Source organism: Epinephelus lanceolatus, chromosome 10 (genome assembly GCF_041903045.1).
Source record: "Epinephelus lanceolatus isolate andai-2023 chromosome 10, ASM4190304v1, whole genome shotgun sequence".
Lineage (NCBI taxonomy): Eukaryota > Metazoa > Chordata > Actinopteri > Perciformes > Serranidae > Epinephelus > Epinephelus lanceolatus.
The window spans coordinates 6719452-6743297 of record NC_135743.1 but is presented as its reverse complement, the minus strand read 5'-3'; the positions used below and the strand labels follow the sequence as shown (position 1 = coordinate 6743297).

The 23846-nt window shown below is 40.3% G+C and overlaps 1 protein-coding gene across 2 annotated transcripts in view; it reads right to left on the bottom strand.

Moving 5' to 3' along the window:
- dgkb (diacylglycerol kinase, beta) overlaps positions 1-23846 on the bottom strand; it is a 112346-nt gene that overhangs the window by 23472 nt on the left and 65028 nt on the right. For both annotated transcript variants that reach the window (XM_033641666.2, XM_033641667.2), the window contains one exon: positions 17493-17557. In XM_033641666.2, the coding sequence (XP_033497557.1) occupies positions 17493-17557 (65 nt within the window). The remainder of the gene's footprint in view (positions 1-17492; positions 17558-23846) is intronic.

Below are 23846 nucleotides of genomic sequence, written 5' to 3'. Positions count from 1 at the left end.
ATCAGTCTGTTGGCTCAGTTGTCAAACCCAAGAGAACACATGAACACCGGCCTGGGCAATTTTGCAAACAAACAAATGAAGGTGGCCACTGAAAAGCATATTCAAAATGAGTGGCTGGTGATTGATGAGAGAATGAAGCCAGATACAACACAGGGATGTGTTGACTCTTTGTTATTGCTGTGTTGAAGCAGGTTTTGGAGCCTCTGATATCTGAAACTTTGTTTAAACTGAACCAAAGCAGGTTTTACAGGTGAAAAGTCAATGGAACCACAGGAGTGGATGTGCAAAGATGGATTTGATAAGTTGTTTAAAGTAGAAATTTGAAGACACATTTCAACCTGTGTTTATTCTGTTGCCGTCTTCGCAGGAAGCTGGATTGTTTTCCTGGTGTTGAGAGCCTCCTCTGGACGCATATTGCAGGCCGATGTATACCTTTATCTCCAACTATGCTGTAAGTGGTTGAGTTGCATTGTGGGTAGTGTAAGCACCAGGCTTTAACGAGGACACAGGATGTGTGGACGCATTAATTTAGATTTTTTTTCATCAGGACAAAAAACTGCAGTGTTGCCACATAATTCATGTGTTAAATGGACATTTGTTATGACTTTACCTGAAAGAATTACCTACGTCACTTTACAAAAAGCTCCTGTAACCTCCTGATTCTCCTCAAATTTTACAGCACAGCTACATCTTCTCTACAGCGATGTCGGGTTTTTCACAGTGCAGCAGAAACAACCTGCACCCGGGACACTAACGACACACACTGTAAGTACAGATACAGTAAGAGACAACATCTGACCATCCTGTCGATTCCCACCACTTAACCTAACAAGCGCACCATGGCAACAAATCACCTCATGTCCCTGTTCATTAGGTAATTAGGAGCATCTCATTGGCTGGATCGGATTGTCATTTGTTATCTGCCGACTGATGCTAAACACCGGACTCCTCTGACAGACTGACTGTGAGGAGCGTCTTCAACAGTGGCCAGCTCGTGCTACGATTAATAGGGAGTCCATTTGCGTAAGATGATACTTTTAAAGTAGATTAGGAGGACTTTACTTTATGGTAAGTGCAATAAATGTGAATGTAAAGTGCCCATTTCCTTAAACTGTTGGCTGACTTCAGCTGCTGCATCTTTCCAGGATCATCTTATAAGTTCCTTCATTATATCCCCGTGGGAGCGATTTGTGTTTTCAGCAGCAGGTTTTCAATTCTCTGAGTAGCCGCAAAGCCTCTGTTGTGATTTTACCTGCAGTGTATCAATGCAAAGTGTACTGCAATAATAACTTTAGTGGTGTGCATGTGAAATCAGCTGGCTTAGTCACAGCTGGCGTACCGAAAGAAAACAGTGGCTCAGGTTTCCAGAGCCGCTGAGGTGTCGTTTATTTGCACAAACAAATCATAAAACAAAACTGAAAGAAGAGGACATATACAAACTGTGTGGCTGAAACAAAACCAAAAAAACAAAACCAAAAAGGGTTTTAGAGAAAGACCTCATACCAGGAAAAAGTCAGGTGAGCTGAGTAACCAACCCAACGCCAGAAAAATGTTTGTATTGAGCGTTTTTGCAAACAACCAATATAATACATTCGTACACTATTTTGTAGCGGATTCGATTAAACTCTACATTTCTCAGCAATGCTTTGCTTCCCATGTGTTTAGTAGGCACAAATTCACTTGGTAATGGTTAAGAGAAGATCATGTTTTGGCTTAAAACACCCACATTTGGTGATACAAAGGCCACTGGGACACGCTGTGATGTGTCTATAAAAAAACAACCCCATTCCGTGCCACAAGTGCCGCTGGGAAACGAGCTATGATGTGTTGGTGATAAACACCCAGGTTTGGTTTCTCAAATGTTGCTGGGAAACACCACAATGTGTCCGAGAAAAAACACGCAGGTTTGGTGGCTCAAACACCGTTGTAAAGCTGTGATGTGTCTGTGAATAATACCCAGATCTGTTGGCTGAAACTGCGCTGGGGAAACCCCGAGATGTGTCAGTGAAAGATATCCAGGTTTGGAACATAAAATGTACCTGGATAAAGTCGCCAAGTCTGTGAAAAACACCCCCATTCAGTGCCACAAGTGCTGTTGGGAAACAGGCTACGATGTGTTGGCAATAAACATCCAGGTTCGGTGGCTCAAACACTGCTATGTATCCATGAAAAACACCCAGGTTTGGTGTGCCCAAAGCTGTAAGTTCAGTGGCTCAAACGCCACTAGGAAATATTGTGAATTGCTGGTGAAAAACTCCCAGAAATGGTGGCTGAAACGGCGCCGCTGGGACACGCTGAGATGTGTTTGTGAAAAACACCCAGGTTCAGTGGCTCAAACACCGCTGTTGAAGGCCATGATGCGTCTGTGAAAAACACCCAGGTATGGTGGCTGAAACAGCGCTGGGAATTTCAGGATGTGACGGTGAAAAACATCCAGTTTTGGAGCATGAAATGTGGCTGGGAAATGTGATGTCTGTGAGAAACACCCACATTCAGTGGTGAAAAACACCCAGGTTCAGTTTCTCAAATGTCACTGGGAAACACTGCGATTTGTCCATGTGAAACACCCACGCTCTGTGGCTCAAACGCCGCTGGGAAACACTGCGATGTGTCAATGAAAAACACCCAGCTTTGGTGCATCAAAAGCCACTGGGAAACGTCACAGTGCATCTGTGAAAAACACATGAGCTCAGTGGCTCATACGCCACTAGGAAACATCATGAATCTTTGGTGAAAATCTCCGATATGGTGGCTGAAAAAGCGCTGTGAAACACATCGATGTGTCGGTAAAAAACACCCAGGTTTGGAGTGTCAACACTGCTGGGAAACGCTGCAAAGGGCTGCCAAAACACAAGTGTTGCTGTTAGTTTCGAACAGTGGTCTGCAGCTTGGCAGATCAATCATCTGCTCCACCTCCTGATGACATCTTATATATTACTTCACTTCAGAATGATGATTTGCAGAAATGTACAAAGCCAACATTTTCTTTGGCGACTGTGCTGAAGCAACAGAAAGACAAATGTAGCTCAAACAGCCTGAGTCTGAAAAACACACCATGTTCATCAACCCTGCTCTGGTTGGTCACCATATTAAAGGATGTCAGAGGCGATAAGCTTCAGTGTAGCGTTGCTGTCCCGAGGCCACAGCACCTTTAGATGCACTTTCTACTGGCCACACTGAACACAGAGGCAAAGAGCCATTGATTTTTTTCCCCTCTGACACTTAATCTCACCCACAATGATCTACGACCTTATTTTCACACTAATTTCTTCTTGATCAGAGGTGATAAATATCGCATTGACATAACCAACTCTTTGTGCATTGCATCAATGCACTGTTTTGTTTAACATGACACCGCCTGGAGCGCTCCGACTCCGACTGGCAGTTTGAGAAATGACCTGAGTTGCATCGTCTTGCCTTCAGAGAAGCAGCGAGCAGTTTGAAAAATGTATTTCTTTCTGTTGCACTGCAATGATTCCAAGGTTTCTTTTCTTCTCCGTTTTACCAAAACTGCTGAAACTAATGTAACAGATCCAACATCTTCAGGAACAAATACAAAAACTGATCTGCTAAAAACACAAAGAAGTGACCTGATTGTTTTTACATTTCACTTCATCATGAATAAATACTGTGGTTTCACTCAACTAATGTGTTAATTGCAGGAGTGTTTGGTTGCCTTCCATTGGACAGATATCTCTCTTACTGAATATCAAAGATATTCCTGTCATTGAATCTAACACGTGTGTTTTGTTGAAGGGCTGCTGAACAATTAAAAACATGTATTACAATAATGTAAAAGTTGAAATCAAACAGCATCTCATTTGTGATACTGTTCCACTGCAGAACCATTAATTTTGGGAGCTGTTTGACACCTGAAATGAACTTAACAAAGCAATGCTGTTAATTAATGATTTCATATTGTTTACAAGGCTCGGGGCGTTACAGCAACGTGTTTATCTGAGGTCTGACACCTCCAGCAACACATCTGCAGGGGGAAGTTAGTCTGATTTCAGTGCGTTTCCACAGTGAGAGTGCAACTGAATATCTTATCATTGTCCGTTAAGTATTGAGAGTTGCCTATTAAAGAACGCTGTAGTTGTCAATCACTGACATGCTTCCACCTTGTCACTCAGAAGCAACATTATCAGGTATAACAGGAGTGGGTCAGCAGTTTAGCAAATTAAAAATCCAGCTGAAATTACAAATGGTGTCACTTTTTGCAGTCAAAGACCATGTCAACCTGATTTTCTGATTTCTCACTGTTTACTGTTAATCTGTCTTACTTATATATATTACTAAGCACGTTTTGGAGAAACATCAGAGACTTTGTTCGGACTAAATCTGTTTTTTTTGGAATTCCCAGATTGTGTCCAATTTAATTTTAGAAAGACTGGACAGCTTAAAAAAACCCACACAAAAAATAGAACAACACAAAAAACAGAAGATCTATGTAATCAGCACAGTTTCAAGGTCGACACCCAAGATTAGTGTCTCCAATTTGGTATCTGACCAAATGTCTCTCCTTCTGTTCCTGAGTAATGGCCAGAATTTTTTTTTTTTTTTGCAGAACATTATGATGTCAAAGTGAAGTTGACCTTTGACCTTTTGGATGTAAAATGTTATCACTGTCATTTTATCCTATTAGACATTTGTGTGAAGTTTTGTCATACTTAGAATATGAATTCTTGAGTTATGGCTGAAAACATGTTTTGTGAGGTCACAGTGACCTTTGATCATCAAAATCTAAGAGGTTCATTGTTTAGTCCCAGTGAGCGTTACTGCCTATTTTGAAGAAATACGCAAAGGATGTTCTTGAGATATGGTGTTCACAAGAATGAGACAGACAATGCCACAGTGACCTTGACCTTTACCGCTGAGTCCAAGTGGATGTTTGCTCAACACTTGCAGAAATTCCCTCAAGGCGTTCTTGCGATATCACGTTTACAGGAATGGGATGTAGGTACGTACTACACACTACTACACACTACAGAAACTGTTTAGAAATGGCCTGTGGAGTGTGGCAAAAAGCTCAAGGTGTGACCTGGCTTCTAAATTCCCCAGGTCCCAATCTGCTCAAGGATTCCTGTGATGTGCCGGTACCCCAGATGTACCCTAATCCAAGGTGGGGCCTCCTTGTATTGGACTTGGCTCTGACCTGTCGAGGCATGGACACAGGATCTCTGGGTGTGTCTTCCAGTGCGTTGGTGGCAGATCCATTGAGTCCAGTGGGTTGTGAGGTGGGTTAATGGCACGTGCCACAGATGCTCATTCAGATTGGGATCTGGGGAATTTGGAGGCCAGGTTGACACTTTGAGGTCTTTGTTACATTCCTTGGGCCATTCCTGAGCCATGTTTGCAGTGTGGCATGGTGCATTATCCTGCTGGGGGGCCACTGCCTTTGGGGAGTACTGTTGCCATGGGGGTGCCACGGTGTTTGAGTGGGTGGAACATGTCAGGTGGTATCCACATGAATGCCAGAACCAAAGGTTTCCCAGCAGAACAATGCATTGGAACAAAATACTCAAAGTTATTCACTTCACCTGTCAGTGGTTTCCTTGTTTTGGCTGATCGGTTTATGTACAGACAGCCTGAAAACATAACGCCTCCGGCCACGGCCATCTCTGGTGCAGAGGCATAAAACACACATAAAATGTCCTGTCCAGTCCTGGTACTGCGGACGCTCTAAATTCAACAGTGACTAACAAAGTGCTCAGTTACTGAGTTTGTCTGGTGGACAAAAGCGTTCTGCACAGCGACCTGACTACACAAACGTCTGGAGGGCATAATGACGAATCTGTATTTCTCATTCTTCCACACTGGAAAACCACATTACCAGCATAGCTGAGGTGTTACTGACACCTACCTCGTTACCACAGCAACCCATGCAGATAGGTTGGTGATATTTGGACACACAATCCAATCTGACCACTTGCAAATAAAGACTGCTGACAGTCTGTCTAAAAGATCTGATTTGAGAAGAAAATGTGGTTTGCCTGCAGTCTGAACGTAGTCAGAAATCTCTAAACAAACCTGTACTGTTAGATTACAAGCTTTTAAAGCAGAAAAGTCTGACCAGGGACAGGGTGTGCAAAACAGCCATGGCGAGAAATTGCATCTGTTTCATGTTATTTTTACCTGTAACAACTGACAAATTAACTAATGAACTAAAAAATAAAGGATCAGTGGTGTTGAAGAATGAGGACCACAACATTTAGTATCTCATCTGACCTTTTGAAATTTAAGCCGTTCATCTGCATACACTGCGATGTCACACAGCTGGTTCAATATCAGCAAAGTTTCCCTTTATATTCATTGTCTTGTGTGGCGATCAGCAGTGATGTGGTGGTTCACTTTTACACTGTGATCTGTAGCCTATAGTTCAGCTTTAGCTTCTAACTATCTTTGTCTTTTTAACCTGTTGTTGCTGCTGAGTCAGTTTGACATCCTGGATATATCCTTCAAACACAGACTGTAGACCCCTCTGTCTGCTGCTCTCTGGAATCACTGTCTCATTTTTCCAAAAATATGATAATATTTCTTCAGGAAGTGCAGTTAGTTACAGTGTGGGCTCCATGCTTACTCTGACAGCTTGTCGGTCCATCACAAAGGGGCGGGGCTTAGTGAAGGGTCAATTCAGAGGATTTGTGCATCTGTGAATGCAGCACGGACGAAACTCTTTGAATTTTTCCTCAGCAGCAGTTTGTGGAGTTTTGAGTTGCGGGGTGGATTACTGTACAGTTGATCTGATTACAGCTGATCAGATCAGATCAATGGATGAGAGGAGCAGCTGTTTGGGAGTGAAAGTAAATTCTGAGACCCAGCACGATGAACAGCCAAGTTTCACTTTCTCTGTGCCTGGCATTCTGCTGCTCCGTCTGTGCCCAGAGGACGCTCTGCACTGTGAACGTAGGGCAGTGATATCCAAACGGAATATATAGACCATCAGAACGTGGCTGCAGATGTTTTAATCTTGGCGGGCCACCACAAATAAATGAATGTGTTAGAAACCCTGGTATACAACCGCTTCTGTCATTAAGGTATAAAACCATTAGGGATGCTTTTTTAGGAAACGCTCCTGTGGGTCATATTGAACAACTAATGTGGTCATATGAGTTGGAGGACTTGTTGAAAAATATATAAAAATGTCTCTCTTTAGTTACTGAAAAACAAACATGTAATTAAATTTTAGCTGGACTTCAAAAAATGATCTTTTAAAAGATAATATCATGCTCGCATGTAGACATCAGGGAGCCATGATGATCATTTAAATTAACATTTTTTAATCTTTTAAAAATGGATCTTCAGTTTAATATTATCAGAGTAAACTTGTTAACGAATTGTGATATAATTTTTTTTCCATATTGCTCAGCCCTACTACTGTCTGTGCAGAGTCGTGTGTGTGAGTTCATTTGAGTTTATGTGTTTGTGTTCAGTGTGTGCGTGTGTGTGTGTGTGTGTGTGTGTGTGTGTGTGTTCCCACTGAGCTGAGGACAGGGCCACAGGTGAGATCCCTCTAAATTACACACAAGTGGTCATTAATTATAGATGACACTTTGGTCACAAAAACGATTTCATCCTCAAATGAGGTCCGAGGGCGGCCACTACAGAGGTCCACCATGTGTGTGTGTGTGTGTGCATGTGTAATTTAGAACGCCATCACCTGTGGCCCTGTTCCCAGCTCAGCAGGAAACACGCACACACGTACATGCCTACACGCACATTAGCATTAGGTGTGTTGATGTGTGCGTGTGTTGGTGACTCCGGTGGCTCCATCCAGCACATCGCAGGGCTTTGATGAACATACTCATTATGCTAAAGAGTGCTCCATGCCTGGGCTTCCCTGTGCCTTCAGGAAAGGTTAACTCAGGATGGTTACACAGCACAGCGAGAGCCTGTGTGCGCACGGGGGCAGAGCGGCTCTGGAGGAGCGCCGTGACGGTGTTAGATGTCTCGGGACCAAAAATAGATCTGGGTATGCAGAGCAAATATCATGGGAACATCAAGGCACCATGATTGATGCCACAGAATAAACAAACATTGCAGGTGAAGCCACAGCAGCTTTGGTGCTGCGGCTGAAACGTCCCATATCAGATGTTTTGCCTCATAGAGCTCATGTTGTCTTTAAATCAGTATTATCTTAACACCATTGGGAACTACAATATTTTTGTGATGGCCCGTCAAGCTGTCAGAGTTTGCATGTAGCCCACACTCACTAACTGCACTCCCTGAAGAAATATTAAATAAATATTTTATCATATTTTTGGAGAAATGAAAGAGTGATTCCAGAGAGAAGCAGACAGAGGGGTCTACAGTCTGTGTTTGAAGGATATATCCAGGATGTCAAACTGACTCAGCAGCAACAACAGGTTAAAAAGACAAAGATAGTTAGAAGCTAAAGCCGAACTATAGGCTACAGATCACAGTGTAAAAGTGAACCACCACATCACTGCTGATCACCACACAAGACAATGAATATAAAGGGAAACTTTGCTGATATTGAACCAGCTGTGTGGCATCACAGTGTGTGCTGATGAACATGTTTGGCTTCGACCCATGCCACAAGCACTGGGACCTCTGCCAGCAGATGGGTGGGAAGCTTAACATTATTCATCTAAACACACTGTGATGACACACAGGTGGTTGAATATCTGAGAAAGTTTCCCTGCCTCCCTCCACTGGTTCCTGTACAGCAGGGTCGGTCTTTGTTTCACTGTAATAATTGGTGAAAAGCAAAAGCAGCATGTGTATACACTAAGTAGGCTGTACCTTCCCTAGCTAGCTAGCTATGAAGCTAGCTGACGTTGACTCTTTACTTTTCAGAGTTTGATTTTGGTTTTGGAACCATAACAAGTGTCACTACACGTGCCCAAGGCACAAAAAACGGTTTGCATTGCTGGGATATTGCAAAAATCATTAGCGCTATTCTCGTCTGTTGATAGGATTGTTAAAATTTAGGATGTTGCTGTAGTGCCACCTTTTTTCAGAATGCCAACAAATTATACATGATTACATGAAGCTGCTATGAGTACTTGTCTTCTAAATTAGGGATGGGTCACGATTTTCGAATTTCAAATAGTCATTTTATTTTTGAAAAATTGATTTTTTAATGCGACTATTACTATTCGCCATCTTATTTCCCCCCTTTATTTGACATGCAATTCAGCTCCTAACCGCAGGAGGGCAGTATAGGATTGCTACAGCAGTGTGAGATGGGCTACCAGCTAGTTTGATGCTCTTCTACAAACAGGAGAAACATGCAGAGACTACTACTCCGCGAGGAATGTCCACAGTCATTCGGGCTTTCATAGTCGAGCGCACTTCCGCGTTGTAGTTTCCTGTAAAAATGTCCGTGAAAAATCCCCGCGATGTGAAAAATACATGCCAAGCACTCACTGGTGCGCGGAGTGGAGTCCGCGCGGTCATAAAATCTGAGCTTTGCGTGCACAGGGCTTGTGGACGTCCGCTTTGAGTCCGTACGTTCTGCCTGAGTATGTTCAGGCCTTTAAAGATGAATGGATCTCTGTGTGCATGGCTCCGGGGGGGGGGGGGGGGGGGATTATTCGAAAAATTGTTTCTAGGGTAGCCACCCAAGATAAGTGTCTCCCCTTCTGTTCCCGAGTTGTTGAGTAATGGCCAGAAAAGTGTTTTTGCAGAACATTATGATGTCACAGTGAAGTTGACCTTTGACCTTTTGGATATAAAATCATCACTTCATCATTTTATCCTATCAGACATTTATGTGAAAATTTGTCATAGTTAGCTGAAGAAGTCTTGAGTTATGGACGAAAACATGTTTTGTGAAATCACAGTGACCTTTGACCACCAAAATCTAATCAGTTTATCGAGTCCAAGTGACATTTGTGCCAAATTTGAAGGAATTCTCACGAGGTGTTCTTGAGATATGGCATTCACAAGAATGAGACAGACCAGGTCACAATGACCTTGACCTTTGACCACCAATATCTAATTAGTTCATCATTGTGTCTAAATGGATGTTTGTGCCAAATTCTCTCAAGGCCTTCTTGAGAAATCGGGATCATCAGAATGGGACGGATGGATGGACGGACAACCCAAACTCATAATTCCTCTGTTCAAGGCTATCAATGACACAAAAGCACAAAGGCACTTCACTGTTCAGGAGTAATGTAGAAGAGGGCAGGGTGTAAAATTAACTTTTTACCTCATTTGCCATTGGCTAGTGACTTCCAAAAATTTACCGGCCAAACATATTTTTCACCAGCCAAATAAAAAAAATCGTGCCTTGTTTGACTAAAAATAATAACCTGACATTTTTTGTATGAAAATCCAACTTTAGGAAAATCCAACCCTGTCCTCCGTGTTTCTTTGACGTGCTTGCGGCAAAGGCTGCAGCTCATTGTGTTGGTGTGGGGGTCGTAGGTCAGCCATGACCGCGGCTGGCCAGCGTTGTCTAGTTTCCATTTTTCAATAAAATGCCGTGCGACATTTGTACTCCGTTTAACTGCCTGTTCTTCCTGTCCAAATCCAACATGTTCATCTTCGTTTTTCCTCTTCTGGAGGTGGCTTCACGGCAGAAATGTGTTGCCACATCTTGCTCAGAAGTTACCATAGAATGCCCAGGGTTCCGGTAGCTGACGTCATGCGTTCTTGGCACACGTACAATAAGCCGCGAGAGTCAAAATGGTCTGACACAGCTGGCAGAAATGGTCGAAGCACATAAAAAATCCACATGCAATTCAAAATTTTCCATCGGCCACTGGTGGGTGTGTGTTTTTGTTTTACATGCCAAATTCATTTTTTACCCGCCACTGGCGCTTGGCGGTGTTAATTTTATGCCCTGGAAGAGGGTAAATGGTGGCGCTATCTAATCGAGACCTGCACAAAATGATCTCCTGTTTCTTTTAAAAATTAAATTGTTGACTTAATTATTTTGGATATACATGAACTTAACTGTGACAGTTTTGCTCGAGAAGTCAAAATGTTAAAACAGACATTATGTCTTTTGTTACCGTTACTGTGCCTACAGTTGGTGTCACTTTATTGGACATGAGTTACATTGTACATTGAGTTAATAAAACCTGTCCTAAAAAGAAATGTAAAGTCATGTCTGTCAAAATAAAAATGAACAGTATATAAGAATGTAACTACGACAGCACAAAGTTCTTAATTTTCTAAACCCTCTCTCCTTCTCTTCCTCCACCTCTCTTTCCTCGTCCCCCTCACTATCCGTCTCTTTCCCTCAGAGTCAGAGATTAGCGTGTAATTACATAGGAGATCAGCAAAAAACGGGGTGAAAAAAAAGGGAGTAGTATATTTTAACAAGGCGGAGGAGGAGGAGTGGTGATGGGGGAGGAGGTGGCGCGGCCCTCGTCACGGGCCGACTGATTGTCTGCTTTTAATCCTCAACCTCATTATCACCTCCAGGTCCGGCAGTGGCAGTAAATGAATCTATCTGCCGAGTGTCAAATCTTCACACCTTCGCCCTGGTAATCACCCCAAGGTGCAAATACAGAAGATAGATAGAACGGGAGAAATGAAGGGGGGAAGAGAGAGTATATGACCCCTGCATTTCATCAACAAAATCCCCTCATTTCATAATTAAGAAAAGCTACATGATGTTGTTTGGCTGGTAATTAGAGCTCATTAAATATTCAGTCTCTTTAAGGTCAAACCAGCGACAAAACGTATAGATTTGGTACATATGGGAAGTGAAGAGCCATTACTGCTGTCAGATATTAAAATCTAATAATTCAATGTTTGACATTTTTCTTTTTCAAATTCGTACGGAAATCTTACAAGTTGAGTAGCTATTTAATTTGACTTTGAGGCCAGTTAAAGAGCAAAGGCAAGGTTTCAGAAATACATGGTAACAATATAAATACATAAAAATGAGCACTTTATTCCATGTATATTACTAACTGCTGCAACTAATGATTATTTTTATTATCGCTTAATCTGCCAGTTATTTTTAAGATTATTCTTTTGGAGATAAAATGTCAAAAAATGATCATCAAAATTTTCCAGAGCCCAAAGTGTCGTCTATAAAACCACATTTACTGTCATAAATGACGAAGAAAAGCAGAGAATTCTCACACTGAAGAAGCTAGAACCAGCAAATATTCAACATTACTTTTAGAATTACATAAACTGTTAATCAATTATCAAAATAACTGGCCGTTAATTTTCTTTCAATTGACTTATCGATTACTTAACAAACCTCTGTGGCTTTGATATCGTTACGTATATATATTTAAAACAGTACATTCCTGTTCACATTTAGTCTCTTTATGCAACCACTGATTTATCTCACTTTTTTCCATATTTTATTTGTTATATTTTATCCCTTTTTTTAAAGAAGTTGAGTACTTTATATCCTTATATCTTAGATTTTCTTCTTGTTTCTACTTGTGTGACTTTTTTTCCCCCCTAAAACTTTATTCTTATGTTTTTTCTTTTAAATAGACATACACACAAACCTTTAAGCACACACACCAACCCTCCCTGGACACCCAACAAGTTAAACAAGAGAAATAAAATAGAAATTAATTTATTTATTAATTAATTTTTTAAAATGTGATTTTATCATTATTTTTGTTTTTTATTCATACTTCAATAAATAACTGCATTGTTGGAGAGGGTCCGAGAACCATGTTTTTCAATGGTTGGACTGCTCTTTTACTTTTTGTTCATTTGACAGTTACTGTCTTTTATCTTTGAAAAATGTGCAAAGATGCTGTTCAGATACATTATTTATTCTTCTGTCAACAGCGCTGTTAGTCCAAAGTACATTTTGTTTGCAGGCTGAACATGATCAGAAGGAGATTTTTATTCTTTTTCTAGTATTTTTTGTATCAAACAGGAGATGTTAAAGTAATTGTATGATGCAGAGATTGACGCAGGTTGGTCTCGAAAGGGGCATAAAATGCTTCAGTAAATACTTTTGATGTTAGATTATACTTTATCCTGAGAAAACGTAGAATATTTATCAAGAAATTAACTAAATTTAAGCATCACAAACTAAAATACATAATTATTTCAATAACATACATTGAAATAAAACTTTTGCAAAAAAAAAAGGCTCCAAATCTACTTTACAAGACCTTTTACAGTAACAATCATCTTTTCACTCCCTTTTAATAACATTATAAAATAAACAATATTATAAATCCACTCTGAGTCTACTTTTGAAACATTGAATAATTAGACATTTAAATTTCAAGCCGCTTCTTTTCTGCATGATAATGAATTTTACTGTGAAGTGTGAACACACCCAGATATCTCAGAGGCAGGTCAGATTTTCATCAGGGTTTTACACACATTCAAATATTGCTTCAAGACGACCTTGTTTACTGTAAAATGAGGTGAACAGCAGCAGGAAGCAACAAAGACAGCTCTGAAGAAAGTTCCTACTTTCTGACAGAAAACACAAAGTTAGGATATATATGATAAAATTAATCAGGTGGAGCAGTAATTAATTACATTCCACATCTGGAAAAGGAGCAGGGAGGTTGTGTAACTGTTAAAAAGCTGTTAATTATAATTTGGTTTGGTGTAATACCACATGTGAAGATGCTGTTTCTGTTCTGTGTTGTCTTCATGTGAAAAGATGATTTAAATGCAAAATAACTTCACAATTTACAACTCAAGATATAACTTTATTTATTTATTTATTTGTCACTTGCATCTGATGGAAAACTTTTTTTTGTTCGTATTGTGCTCTGTAGTTAATTTAACGTCTATGTTTTGCAGGTAGTCGGATGTTTCTGAAAAATGTTTGGAATTATTATCCTTACCATTGTGGTTTTTATTATTTATTTATTGTTGAGTCTCTGTCTCTTGACCTAACACTATCTCTACAGAAAAAACCTAAATTCTGGGGTTATCATTTGTTTATTTGACAAAAAGCTTCCAGTGTGACTGTCTAAGTTTAATGGTGCTTAAATCTTGTTAAAAACTCATCAAAAATATCTTTTCTTTTTCATTAATTCTCACCAAAAACATATTTCAATTGCAGATAAGAGTGAAATAAAGACACGCTGCCTCCGCTGTCACCAAAGTTCCTGAGAAAGAGCTTCCAGCGGCAGGAAAATGACTCTGTGATGAGTTGCAATACACTTCCAATGGACACGAGCCCTTTGGACAAATCCAACAAAATCTATGCTACCTTGAAAAACTATAATCATGCATTATTGAATTGGCAAGGATAGTGTGTAATAGAGAGATCCTAAACCCATTCCCCCTCCTGAATTATTAATTGAATTCAAATAACAGACGGAATCATTTTCTTAAAATATCTAAATCATTTTTCACAAAAGGCTCAAAAACCAGTGTGAAACAACAGAGATGCAGTCTGTGTGACTGAATGTGAGAGAAACAACACTGGAGCAGGAAAATGTACAAGCTGTGTGTCCACATGTTGGAGTTACACCCTCTTTGTTCAATCAGAAAATTCAGATAACTTAACAGCCTCTCCACATCCCACATGTCCATCTGTAACTATTAAACAACAGGCCTGTGTTTATCTGAAACCACCGTCACTTCCCTTTGGACCACTTTGCCGACGTGTTCAAGCAACAAGCAGCAGAGGGGTAGTTGGCTAAATGTTGTACTAAGACCAGGGTAAAATATGATAATGAGTACAAATGGGATTATTAGGAGGCTGTGTGTCATCAGTCTGACTGATCCATGATGTCAAACTAGCCAAGCAAATTCAATTAGGCCTGCAATTACTCCCTGGTGCTAGTGGAGACGTATGGGAGACATTAAATATTGATGGAAACATAGATGCCACATTTGTTCATCTCCAAAGGTGAACGCATCTCCTTGAGGTAATCACAAATGCTAAATATGAGGCCCGTCCATCCGTCACGCTGAGCTCCAGAGCAGGTACGCTGTCTGCTGTCAGGAAGGGGACACGCTGAGGGAGAGGCTGTAAATTCACTGTAGGTTTGTTTGGACTGGGAAGAGACTGATATTTGCTTTTTACCTTTTTAAAAATGTAGACTTATCTCCATCATGGTCGCTGGTTTAAAAATAAAAAGAGGGAACATTACCTTCATTCAAGGAGCCTGGAGATTACTCAGCCTCGTACTCGGGCCTCTACAGGAGTATTAATTTTGACAGCTATTTTAGATTTAGTCTTAGTCTTGAGACAAAAACGCTCATTAGTTTTAGTCACATTTTCACCCTTCTTAGTTTCAGTCTAGTTTTAGTCAACAAAATTATGTTTTTTATGTTTTTTACCTTTAAACTAATCAAGAGAGGCTAATTTGTGTATCAGAAATTAGAATCAAGATGACAGGTTGTATAATAATTTCATTTAGACAAATAATTTCTGCACACTTATAAACTGTCATTTCTCCAGCAGTGTTTGACTGGGGCTGATTTACGAACACACACTCAATGATCATCATTTAAAAAGCTCAGCATCTCTCTATTTATGATCTCAAAGACTTTGACAGGACAGATAACTCATGTGAGACAACTAGGATTTGTCCCCAGGTTCATTGTAAACTCTGACTTATCCATCTGACTGTTCAGAAATAACTTGATTAAAGTCTGAATTCTTTCTTCATCTGCAACATGTTTGTCTGGAGGTTTAAACTCGTGTCCTCTCACAGAGTTGGTGATTCAAACTAAACTTTTTTTGTCATTCCCCACTGCCGTTCAGCGGCCAACAGGCGGAGCTAACTGCTAACAGCTACCGCTGCAACTAACAAACTCCACACATCCATTCAGCAGCTTCACCATCCAGTCAGACACACACGTCTGATTATTTACTGCTGAATTACAGCTCACAACTCACCAACAGCTGATGCTGCTCCGGTGTGAGTGTTTTTGCTGGCTAGCTAAACACCACTGTTCTCGGCTCTCAATGTCTGATAGCCCACCACGAACATTGTTGTCACATCTTGTCTCGTCATCGAAAATTAAGCATCGATTTTGTCTTCGCTTTTATTATCAAGTTCTGTTTTTAGCTCATCATCGTCTCGTTTTCGTCATGGTAAAAAAGGATGTTGATGAAAAATTTTCGTCAACGAAATTAACAACATTGGCAATAAATGTAGAAGATTTAAAACTCTGAAGGGGCAGCTCTGGTCTCCTGAAAACATTGTGAGGTCAGTTCCTAAGTTTTGGAATATAAAGCCCCTTTTCCTTTTGCATGAATACCCTTCTAACACCCGCTAACATCTTGGACCACAACACCTGAGTGAACATATTCATTTTTGCTCCTTTTTCGGCAAGATGTAATGACGACCCACTACTGTAAATACTGTCCGTCTCCGCCCAAGCAGTGCTAAAACATTGATCCAAATTAGCCTGCAACGAGTTTGAGAGACTAAAAAGTAAGAGATATATGAAAAGAAGTAACCATCATAAAGTTTTCATATGCCTCCATGCTCCTCTCTACAGTTTACCTGTTTTTCGGCCTTTCCGTGATGTCAAACGTGACACACCAAGAAAAACCACAAGCAGCAGGTTTACCCTTGTTTAAAAAACCTGCGTAAACGTGCTTATTTTGGTGGACAAGGGGTATAAGTGAATACAGAATATACTGTTTATATAGAATACACACCAGAGCATAGTTTTTGCAGAGTGAAAGAGCTGGAAGGCTCCATCCGTCTCAAGAAAAATTTACAACCTCTTTTTTTTCACATCTTGAACATAATAACGAGTTCAGATAGAACATAATACAGCGGGTCGTCTTTACTTCCAATTGGAAGAGATTTCTGGCATACTGCTTTTGTACAACTTTAATAAATCATTTCCATCTTTCTAACGACACAACACACAACAACCTCCGTTTGCTGCATGGATGTAAATTTGATTATAAGAACTGGACTTAAAGACGCAACAGTTTGCTTGCCGAGGGGATAGGTTAAAGTTCTCTAGCTTCTTGGTTACTTACTGCACATGCTCACTAGTGTTGCTCCTGCTAGCACTGCCCATCTAAAAGAAAATTGCACGAAAAATCTCTTGACACTTTTCTTGACTCTGGGAAATTTTTCAAAGATAAAACTTTATGGGTAAAAACTCATAATGCAAAGAGTCATAACTGACCTTGTTTCCACTTTAAGGAATCCTGGCAACAGTTTTATTCTCTCTTTTTAATGGTGATCAATAGAGAAAATGCTTTCTAGAGTTTATTTTGCTGCACTACCACGAGTGAGCGCTGGGACAATTTGGCAGTAGGTCTGTTTTAAGTCTTTACTGGTTGTAGAAGAGACTGAAAGGAAGTTAACTCCGCAACTGGTTGAACACAAGTATGAAACGAAATATATTTTGTTTGGTTTAACTTTGACTAAATGAGAAGGAAGGAAGGAAGGAAGATTTTCAGCACTGCAGCTGCAGATTCCTTTTTTAAATCAGTTGCTGTGTGCAGTATTAGCAGCCTTAATTAGCAGTAACTCCTTTACAATACTTGATAACTGTATGGACACTGACACGAGAGCAGTTGGGAACCACTGGGTCAAAAACTCACATCTTCTGTACTGACAAAGAAGCAAACTTACCTGCTGTTGAACTTCTCAGGGTGCTTCTCCCTCATAACATGGAAACGATGTGCGATGGAGGCGTCCTGAAAGACAGAATTGAACCTTTAGTTCAGGTGCTACGAACAATGTTGAGTTTGTGGAAAGTGATTCTCAGCTCCTCCTACTTAAAAGCCTACAGTTTGGGCCTTCTTCAAATGACTCTACATCCTGGTGTCAGCGTGCTTATCCACTAATGATGAGCGCCTGCTGCAGCTCTACCATGTGCTGTTTTCAGTATAGAAATATGATGTTTTATGGCTCTGGGGTCACATTTATATCCTGCTGATGTCTGGAGAACATGTAAAGCTTCTCAACAGCCTGAACAGAAGTATAACTATTTTACATCCGAGACACTTCTTACTCCTCATTAACTAACTCCCCCAACTTCCCACACAGTGCAGTTACACATCGCGTGTCTCTGGAGTATATTTCTATGAGATGAAAGAAGCTGTGTGCAGGCAGTGGCAGCGGGGTTGAACCTGGGATGAAGAGGTATTGACAGAAACCCTGATGAACAGCACGCCATCTCCACACAGGCTAATTAATTAAACACACATTGTGAGTAATCACAGCTCCCAGCTAACCTACAGGATGCTGCCGACACCACGGCAACCAAGTTGTTTTCCCTCTCCCTTCCTCCACCTCTCCTTCCTCTGTGTCTCTCTGTAAGTCACTCTCGACCTTCTTCTCACCCTCTCTGCCCCCCACCCCCTCCTCCCGACTCTCTCTGTGACCTGGGGCACAAAGTGCAGCCTCACTGGAGGTCTCAGTGTTACAGTGATACAGTTCATGCTACACACGCTGGCGTGGTGTGACTGACAGAGACACTCAACAGTATATTAACACCATCTCAGTCGGGTTCAGCGTGAACTTACAGAATAAAATATATTTAGAGTAACGACCATATGATGCAGTTTGCTGATAGACAGGCATGTTAATGGAAAGTGTTAGTGAACGCAGAGTGCATGGGGGTGGGCTAACTAGCAATATGATCAGGTTTCACAACGATATTTTAGACCAGGGGTGTCAAACATACAGCCTGGGGATCAGATCTGGCCCAGCGAAGGGCCAAATCTGGCCCACTGAAAGATTCTCCACAACTAATGTTGATGCACTTGTGAACACTAAGAGGTGTCAGGAGCGGTTTGAACAATGAGCAGATAATTCCTGAAATTTTTTCCATCCTGACCAGAGTGCAGTTCTCTAAAATAACAATGAATACTGACTGTGGTCATATTTAAAGATATTGAAAACCAGCAGCTTCAGTACAAAAGAGTCTGTATCAGACTTCTATCTTAAAACAATATGGGTGAGACCCTGCTGCTGAGGCACTGACAGAACTTCAGATTATAAATGGTTTGTAAGGCAGCGGGTCATCTTGCAGGTGAAGTATTCCTTTAATTGATTTTTTTTCTCTCCAACAGTGTTAACTTCACAAAGTTTAAAGCACATTCTTAAACTTAAAACTTTACAATGGTCTTTTAAATTGTATAAACCTGCATGTTGACTATTTAAATACATTGCAAGAAGACAAAACTGCTGCCTGAGAAGTAACTTAATAACTTCTTTAATGACATATCTTTTAAACAAAGTTTTTATTATAAACAAATAATTACTATAAAAACTACATATATCAGAGATCAATTAAGCCATAAAGTCTGCAGAGGCCCTTGTGAACAGATTGTAAGTCTCAAGTAATGAACTACGGAGGGACGCTGAAATTTCCTTTAATTTACACTTCTAAGTCGGCGTCAGCAGAAAATGCTGGCAAGGCCTCATGAAAAACACACCAAACTCTGACAAACTTGTGTGCTCTGAAAACACCTCAAGAAAGAAGTGAGACAAAGTTGCTGTAAACTTTTTGGGCTTGTTTCCCCCCCTCCTCCCCCCCTCCCACTGAAGCAATCTGTTTTGACCCACTCCATTTTTGAGTGGCACTATTGAAACAGCACCTACAGGGAGGACCCCCTGCTAGCTCTCTGTACAGAAATTTAGGAGAAGCCAAAAGAGAAAAAATCAATGGGGCTTCTCTTGATGTCTCTTCAAGACGCTGTAAGCACAAGACCAAAAGAATTCTTCAAGATCCCCGCAGACTCACCTCACGCTTCCAACGCGAGCCAGAGAGGTGAGATGATGGATATATCTGAGAGATTGTAACTTGATTTTCTTACAAACAGGACAATAGCTGCAAACAAGAGAGCAAAAGCGAGGAGAGGTTGTCTCCCCTTTGGTTTGGGCTCTATTATCTGAGATCTGTACAAGTGGAGCTGCGGCTTTTGCAACAGTAAACAGTGATTTCAAGCAACCGGGAGTGGATAAAGCACTTTGTCATTCTGCACTGATGCAGCGTTTGTCTCCTTTAAGGGGTAAAACTTTTAAAATAATCCAGTTTAACATAAATGTGTGTGTGTGTGTGTTTATACATATATATATATATATATATATATATATATATATATATATGTATATGTATGTATATATAGCACTTTGTATTTAATTACAAAGTGCTTGAAAGTAGGAGCCCCCACTAGCATTAAAGGAATGGTGTGTAAGATTTAAGGAGATTTAGTAGTGTCCAGCAATGAGGACTGTAACCACTTGAAATTTCTCCTGGTTACAATTCCTTGCAGTGTACACTGTTGAGGAGGTTTTTACCAGGAGTTGAATTATCTGCAGAGGTCTCATCCTCTCCAAAACAAACAGACAAAAGTTGCACAAAACAGAATTGACTGATGATGATGATTTATTTATTTTTTGTCTGTACGTACATGTTTAGTATAAATCCTACGCACTGTTTTATAAATGAGACCCAGGTGAGTACAACTGGTAAAAACACTGAATAAAGCAGTTTCATGTTTCAAATCAGTGTTTCTCGAACACTTTTTGGCACGTCACAGACAGACTGCTCGCCCAGCACCTGCTATGTGACTTCACCTTTTTTCTCTGATAACTTAAGTTTCAGGAGCTCAGGAGGTTTTGACCTGGAGCCAAATTATCCACAGAGGTCTCTTCATTTCCAATAAAATAAGATTTAAAAAAAAAAAAAGCACCAGGTGATTTTAACTGGTAAAAACACCAAATAACGCGACTCAGTTTAGAAAAGCTATGTTTTTACAACATTGTCTGTCTGGGCTTCTTACTACAGTGGCCGACACAAAAAGGCGACTGTCCCTATCTAGAGCCAGTGTTTGGTTTGTCCATTCTGCACTACTGTAGAAACATGGTGGTGCAACATGATGATCACCACAAACAAGGACCTGCTCTCTATGTTGATATAAAAAGCTAAATTAGGAAAGAAAAACACAACAATTCTCATTTTCAGGTGATTAAACACTGAGGAAAAAATACTTAATATATTATATTCCATTTCACCAATATATCCCCTAAATCCTACACACTGGACCTTTAACTATGGTAGTTGACCTGGATGTGAACCAACTGCAGTCACATGACACACTGTTTGGGTTAAACATGAGCATGTTACAGTCCTGGAGGATTATTAATGTGCACCTCCTCCTGTACTGCCTTAATATGCACATTCAGCACATCCAATGCATCAAAACATTGTTTTCTAGTTGGAGCCGCGCCTCGTTTTCAAATTGTATGGTTTGACTAAAATGAACAATGACAGCAATATAGTCCACGATGAGCAGCGCTAAAATCAACCTGCGTAGTTGTCCCTCCATTGTGACATTAGAAAGTGTCACATTTATCTTGCAAGTGTACTCTTCTTCAACGTTTGCTTTACTTCCTGGATTTTTCCCACATGGAAATTCTGATCAATCAAGAGCAGCTTTCTCGCACAAGGCATTTGATCTGGTCCACTTGTAAATGCTGCCGTGAGAACACGAACAAACTCTAGGCAATTATACAACTTTGTAACAGAATCAGTCCCTGATTCAGACCAAAGGAGACGACTCTAGGTCACATTTGAGGATCTGCTGATGAAGATTATGGGAGAATTAAAGCTCCAGAACAGCTGCTAAATGGACCCTGTAGTGAGTCTCAACTGCTGTTTACAAGGTCGACAATGAACTTTAAACCTTTTAAACCAACATGGAGGAAAAAAAATGACAATTCCATGATAAACTCTATCTGCTGACAGAGACCATGTGTTATGACTGAAACCCTCAGAATATCCACTACATGGACTTTGTGGTCAACTACCTATATATTTTAAGACATATTTAAAACATTTTATCTCATCTGGATCCTTATTTGAAAACAAAAGCATAAAACCTAAGTAACGGGCCGAGTCAGTCGCACCATCAACACATGCAGGACACATTCACATCTTCTTGACCCCCTCGCGGCAGTCGGGACGTCGTCAGCTCACTCACTCTCTCTCTCCCCCTAGCTGCCCTCAAATAATTACCAATGTAAAAATCTGGCACCCAAATTAATACAGGACATGTGTAATGTCCTCTCATAGCTCAAAGTTTAGTCCAATTATGAGTGGGCCCCAGCGGTTTGATGTGCCTTTCACTACGGGGGAGAGTAATGGCTTTGACAGGAGCGCCAGGGTCATTAGGGCGACTGACTGCATTATGGTAGTGGAGCGCACTCAGTGATTAGTTCTGTCTCTCACCCCTGGCCCTGATTGAGATCATTACACTTCACGTCACTTCCACATCCTCCCAAAGGGATGGCGACCATTAATTCTCAATCCAACTGGGCCATGGCAGAAGGTTAGGTTGGAAGAATTTACTCAAAAAAAAAAAGAAAAAAAAGATGGCTCTTCTTTTTCTGGAAGAATCACCTGAGTTGTTGGATTGAAATGAAATGTTTCTGTTTGTTCATCAGCTGCTGACACTAATGATTTTAGAGCAATCAGACAAATATAAATTGAAAGAACTTTAAATGACTTCAGATTCAAGCACACGTTGGTGGTGACTCAAACCGTCCACAGCGGCTGCTCCTGCTGATCTTTTGGTTTCCACAGTGTCATTACAGAAACAATCTGCTCTTCATCTGCATAATCTCCGAGGTAATTATTAGCTTGACTTGTCCTATAATCTTTATTGTAATTTTTTTTTTCATTCAACGGAAAGCTAAGAAAAATTGATGTAAAAATGTGTCACAAAATATTATATCACACTCAAATCCATAGAGAGCTCAAAGTCTTCTTAATCCCCCACAAACAACTTCATTTGTCATCATCACGCCTGCTGGGTGCTAATCCCACTAACAGAGCAGAGACAATAATGACTTTATGAACCAGCCGGGCCAAAGCTGCTTTCTTTGGTTCAGCAAGAAGGAATCTACCCGGTCCCATTAGAGGATGAAAACTTACTGTAACTTTTAGCGTATTGTAGCTTTAGTTAACGGCATGAATGACTTTTAAAAAGACAGACAGGGGCTGCATTAGAGGCCACAACCTGCCTCCTGAACTAACAGTAGTGAAATGACATCTAAAATTAGCACATCACTTCACTCACCTTGTGTCTCTTTTTCTAAAACTCTGCAACCAAACTTTTTTTTTTGAAGGGCAACAGTTCACCTGTTTGAAGTGTCCACCACAAGATTCATAAACAGTGTCTTCCCCAAAGTCATCGTGTGCATGGTCCTTGATTGCACCTGAATTGTATTGCATCTTTGTACAATGACATTAAAAGAAATCTGAAATCTAGACCTAAAATGTGTTCCTTTCTAACATTTGTAACTCCTGTTCTGTCTTTTTTTTTTTATCCTCTTTATATAAGCGTTTGATATCAGTCTTTGTTTTTTACAAGCTCCACTGATGTGTTGTCGAGTTCCCCCTTAAAGTTTCCCCGTGGAGTTTTCTTGTAAACAAGAAAAATGTATGTTTACATTCAGACATAAATGAACTGTGTGTACCCTTGAGGCCAAATAAATGTGTCAAATACATTTTTTCTCTCACAAAATATGTGCAGTGTAATTGATCTTTTGAATATTTTTACACCTGCATTGTTTACAACCTTGTACGCACATGTAAACACAGAAAGGGCTGTGTGTCGTATGCATACGTTTGTTTTTTAATAGTTTATATATCTTTAGAAGAAGGAGAATTTTCTCAACCTATAAAGGAACACTTCATCCTTCAGTCTATCACAAACGTTCAAAATTAAAACATCAGGAGATACATGGCTTTCACTGGACAGGAAGGATATGAAGAAATGTAAAAATAAAAAATAAATTTAAGTTAAACTGGAGTAAAAGTACAATATTTGCCTGTGAGTGAACGAAATGTAAAACACTAAAATAGTAAAATGGAAATACTACAGTAAAAATGTGCACTTAAATACAGTACTTGAGTAAATGTACTGCCTGTATCTTAAAATTAGCAAAGAAAAAGTTTTAAAACAAAAGACA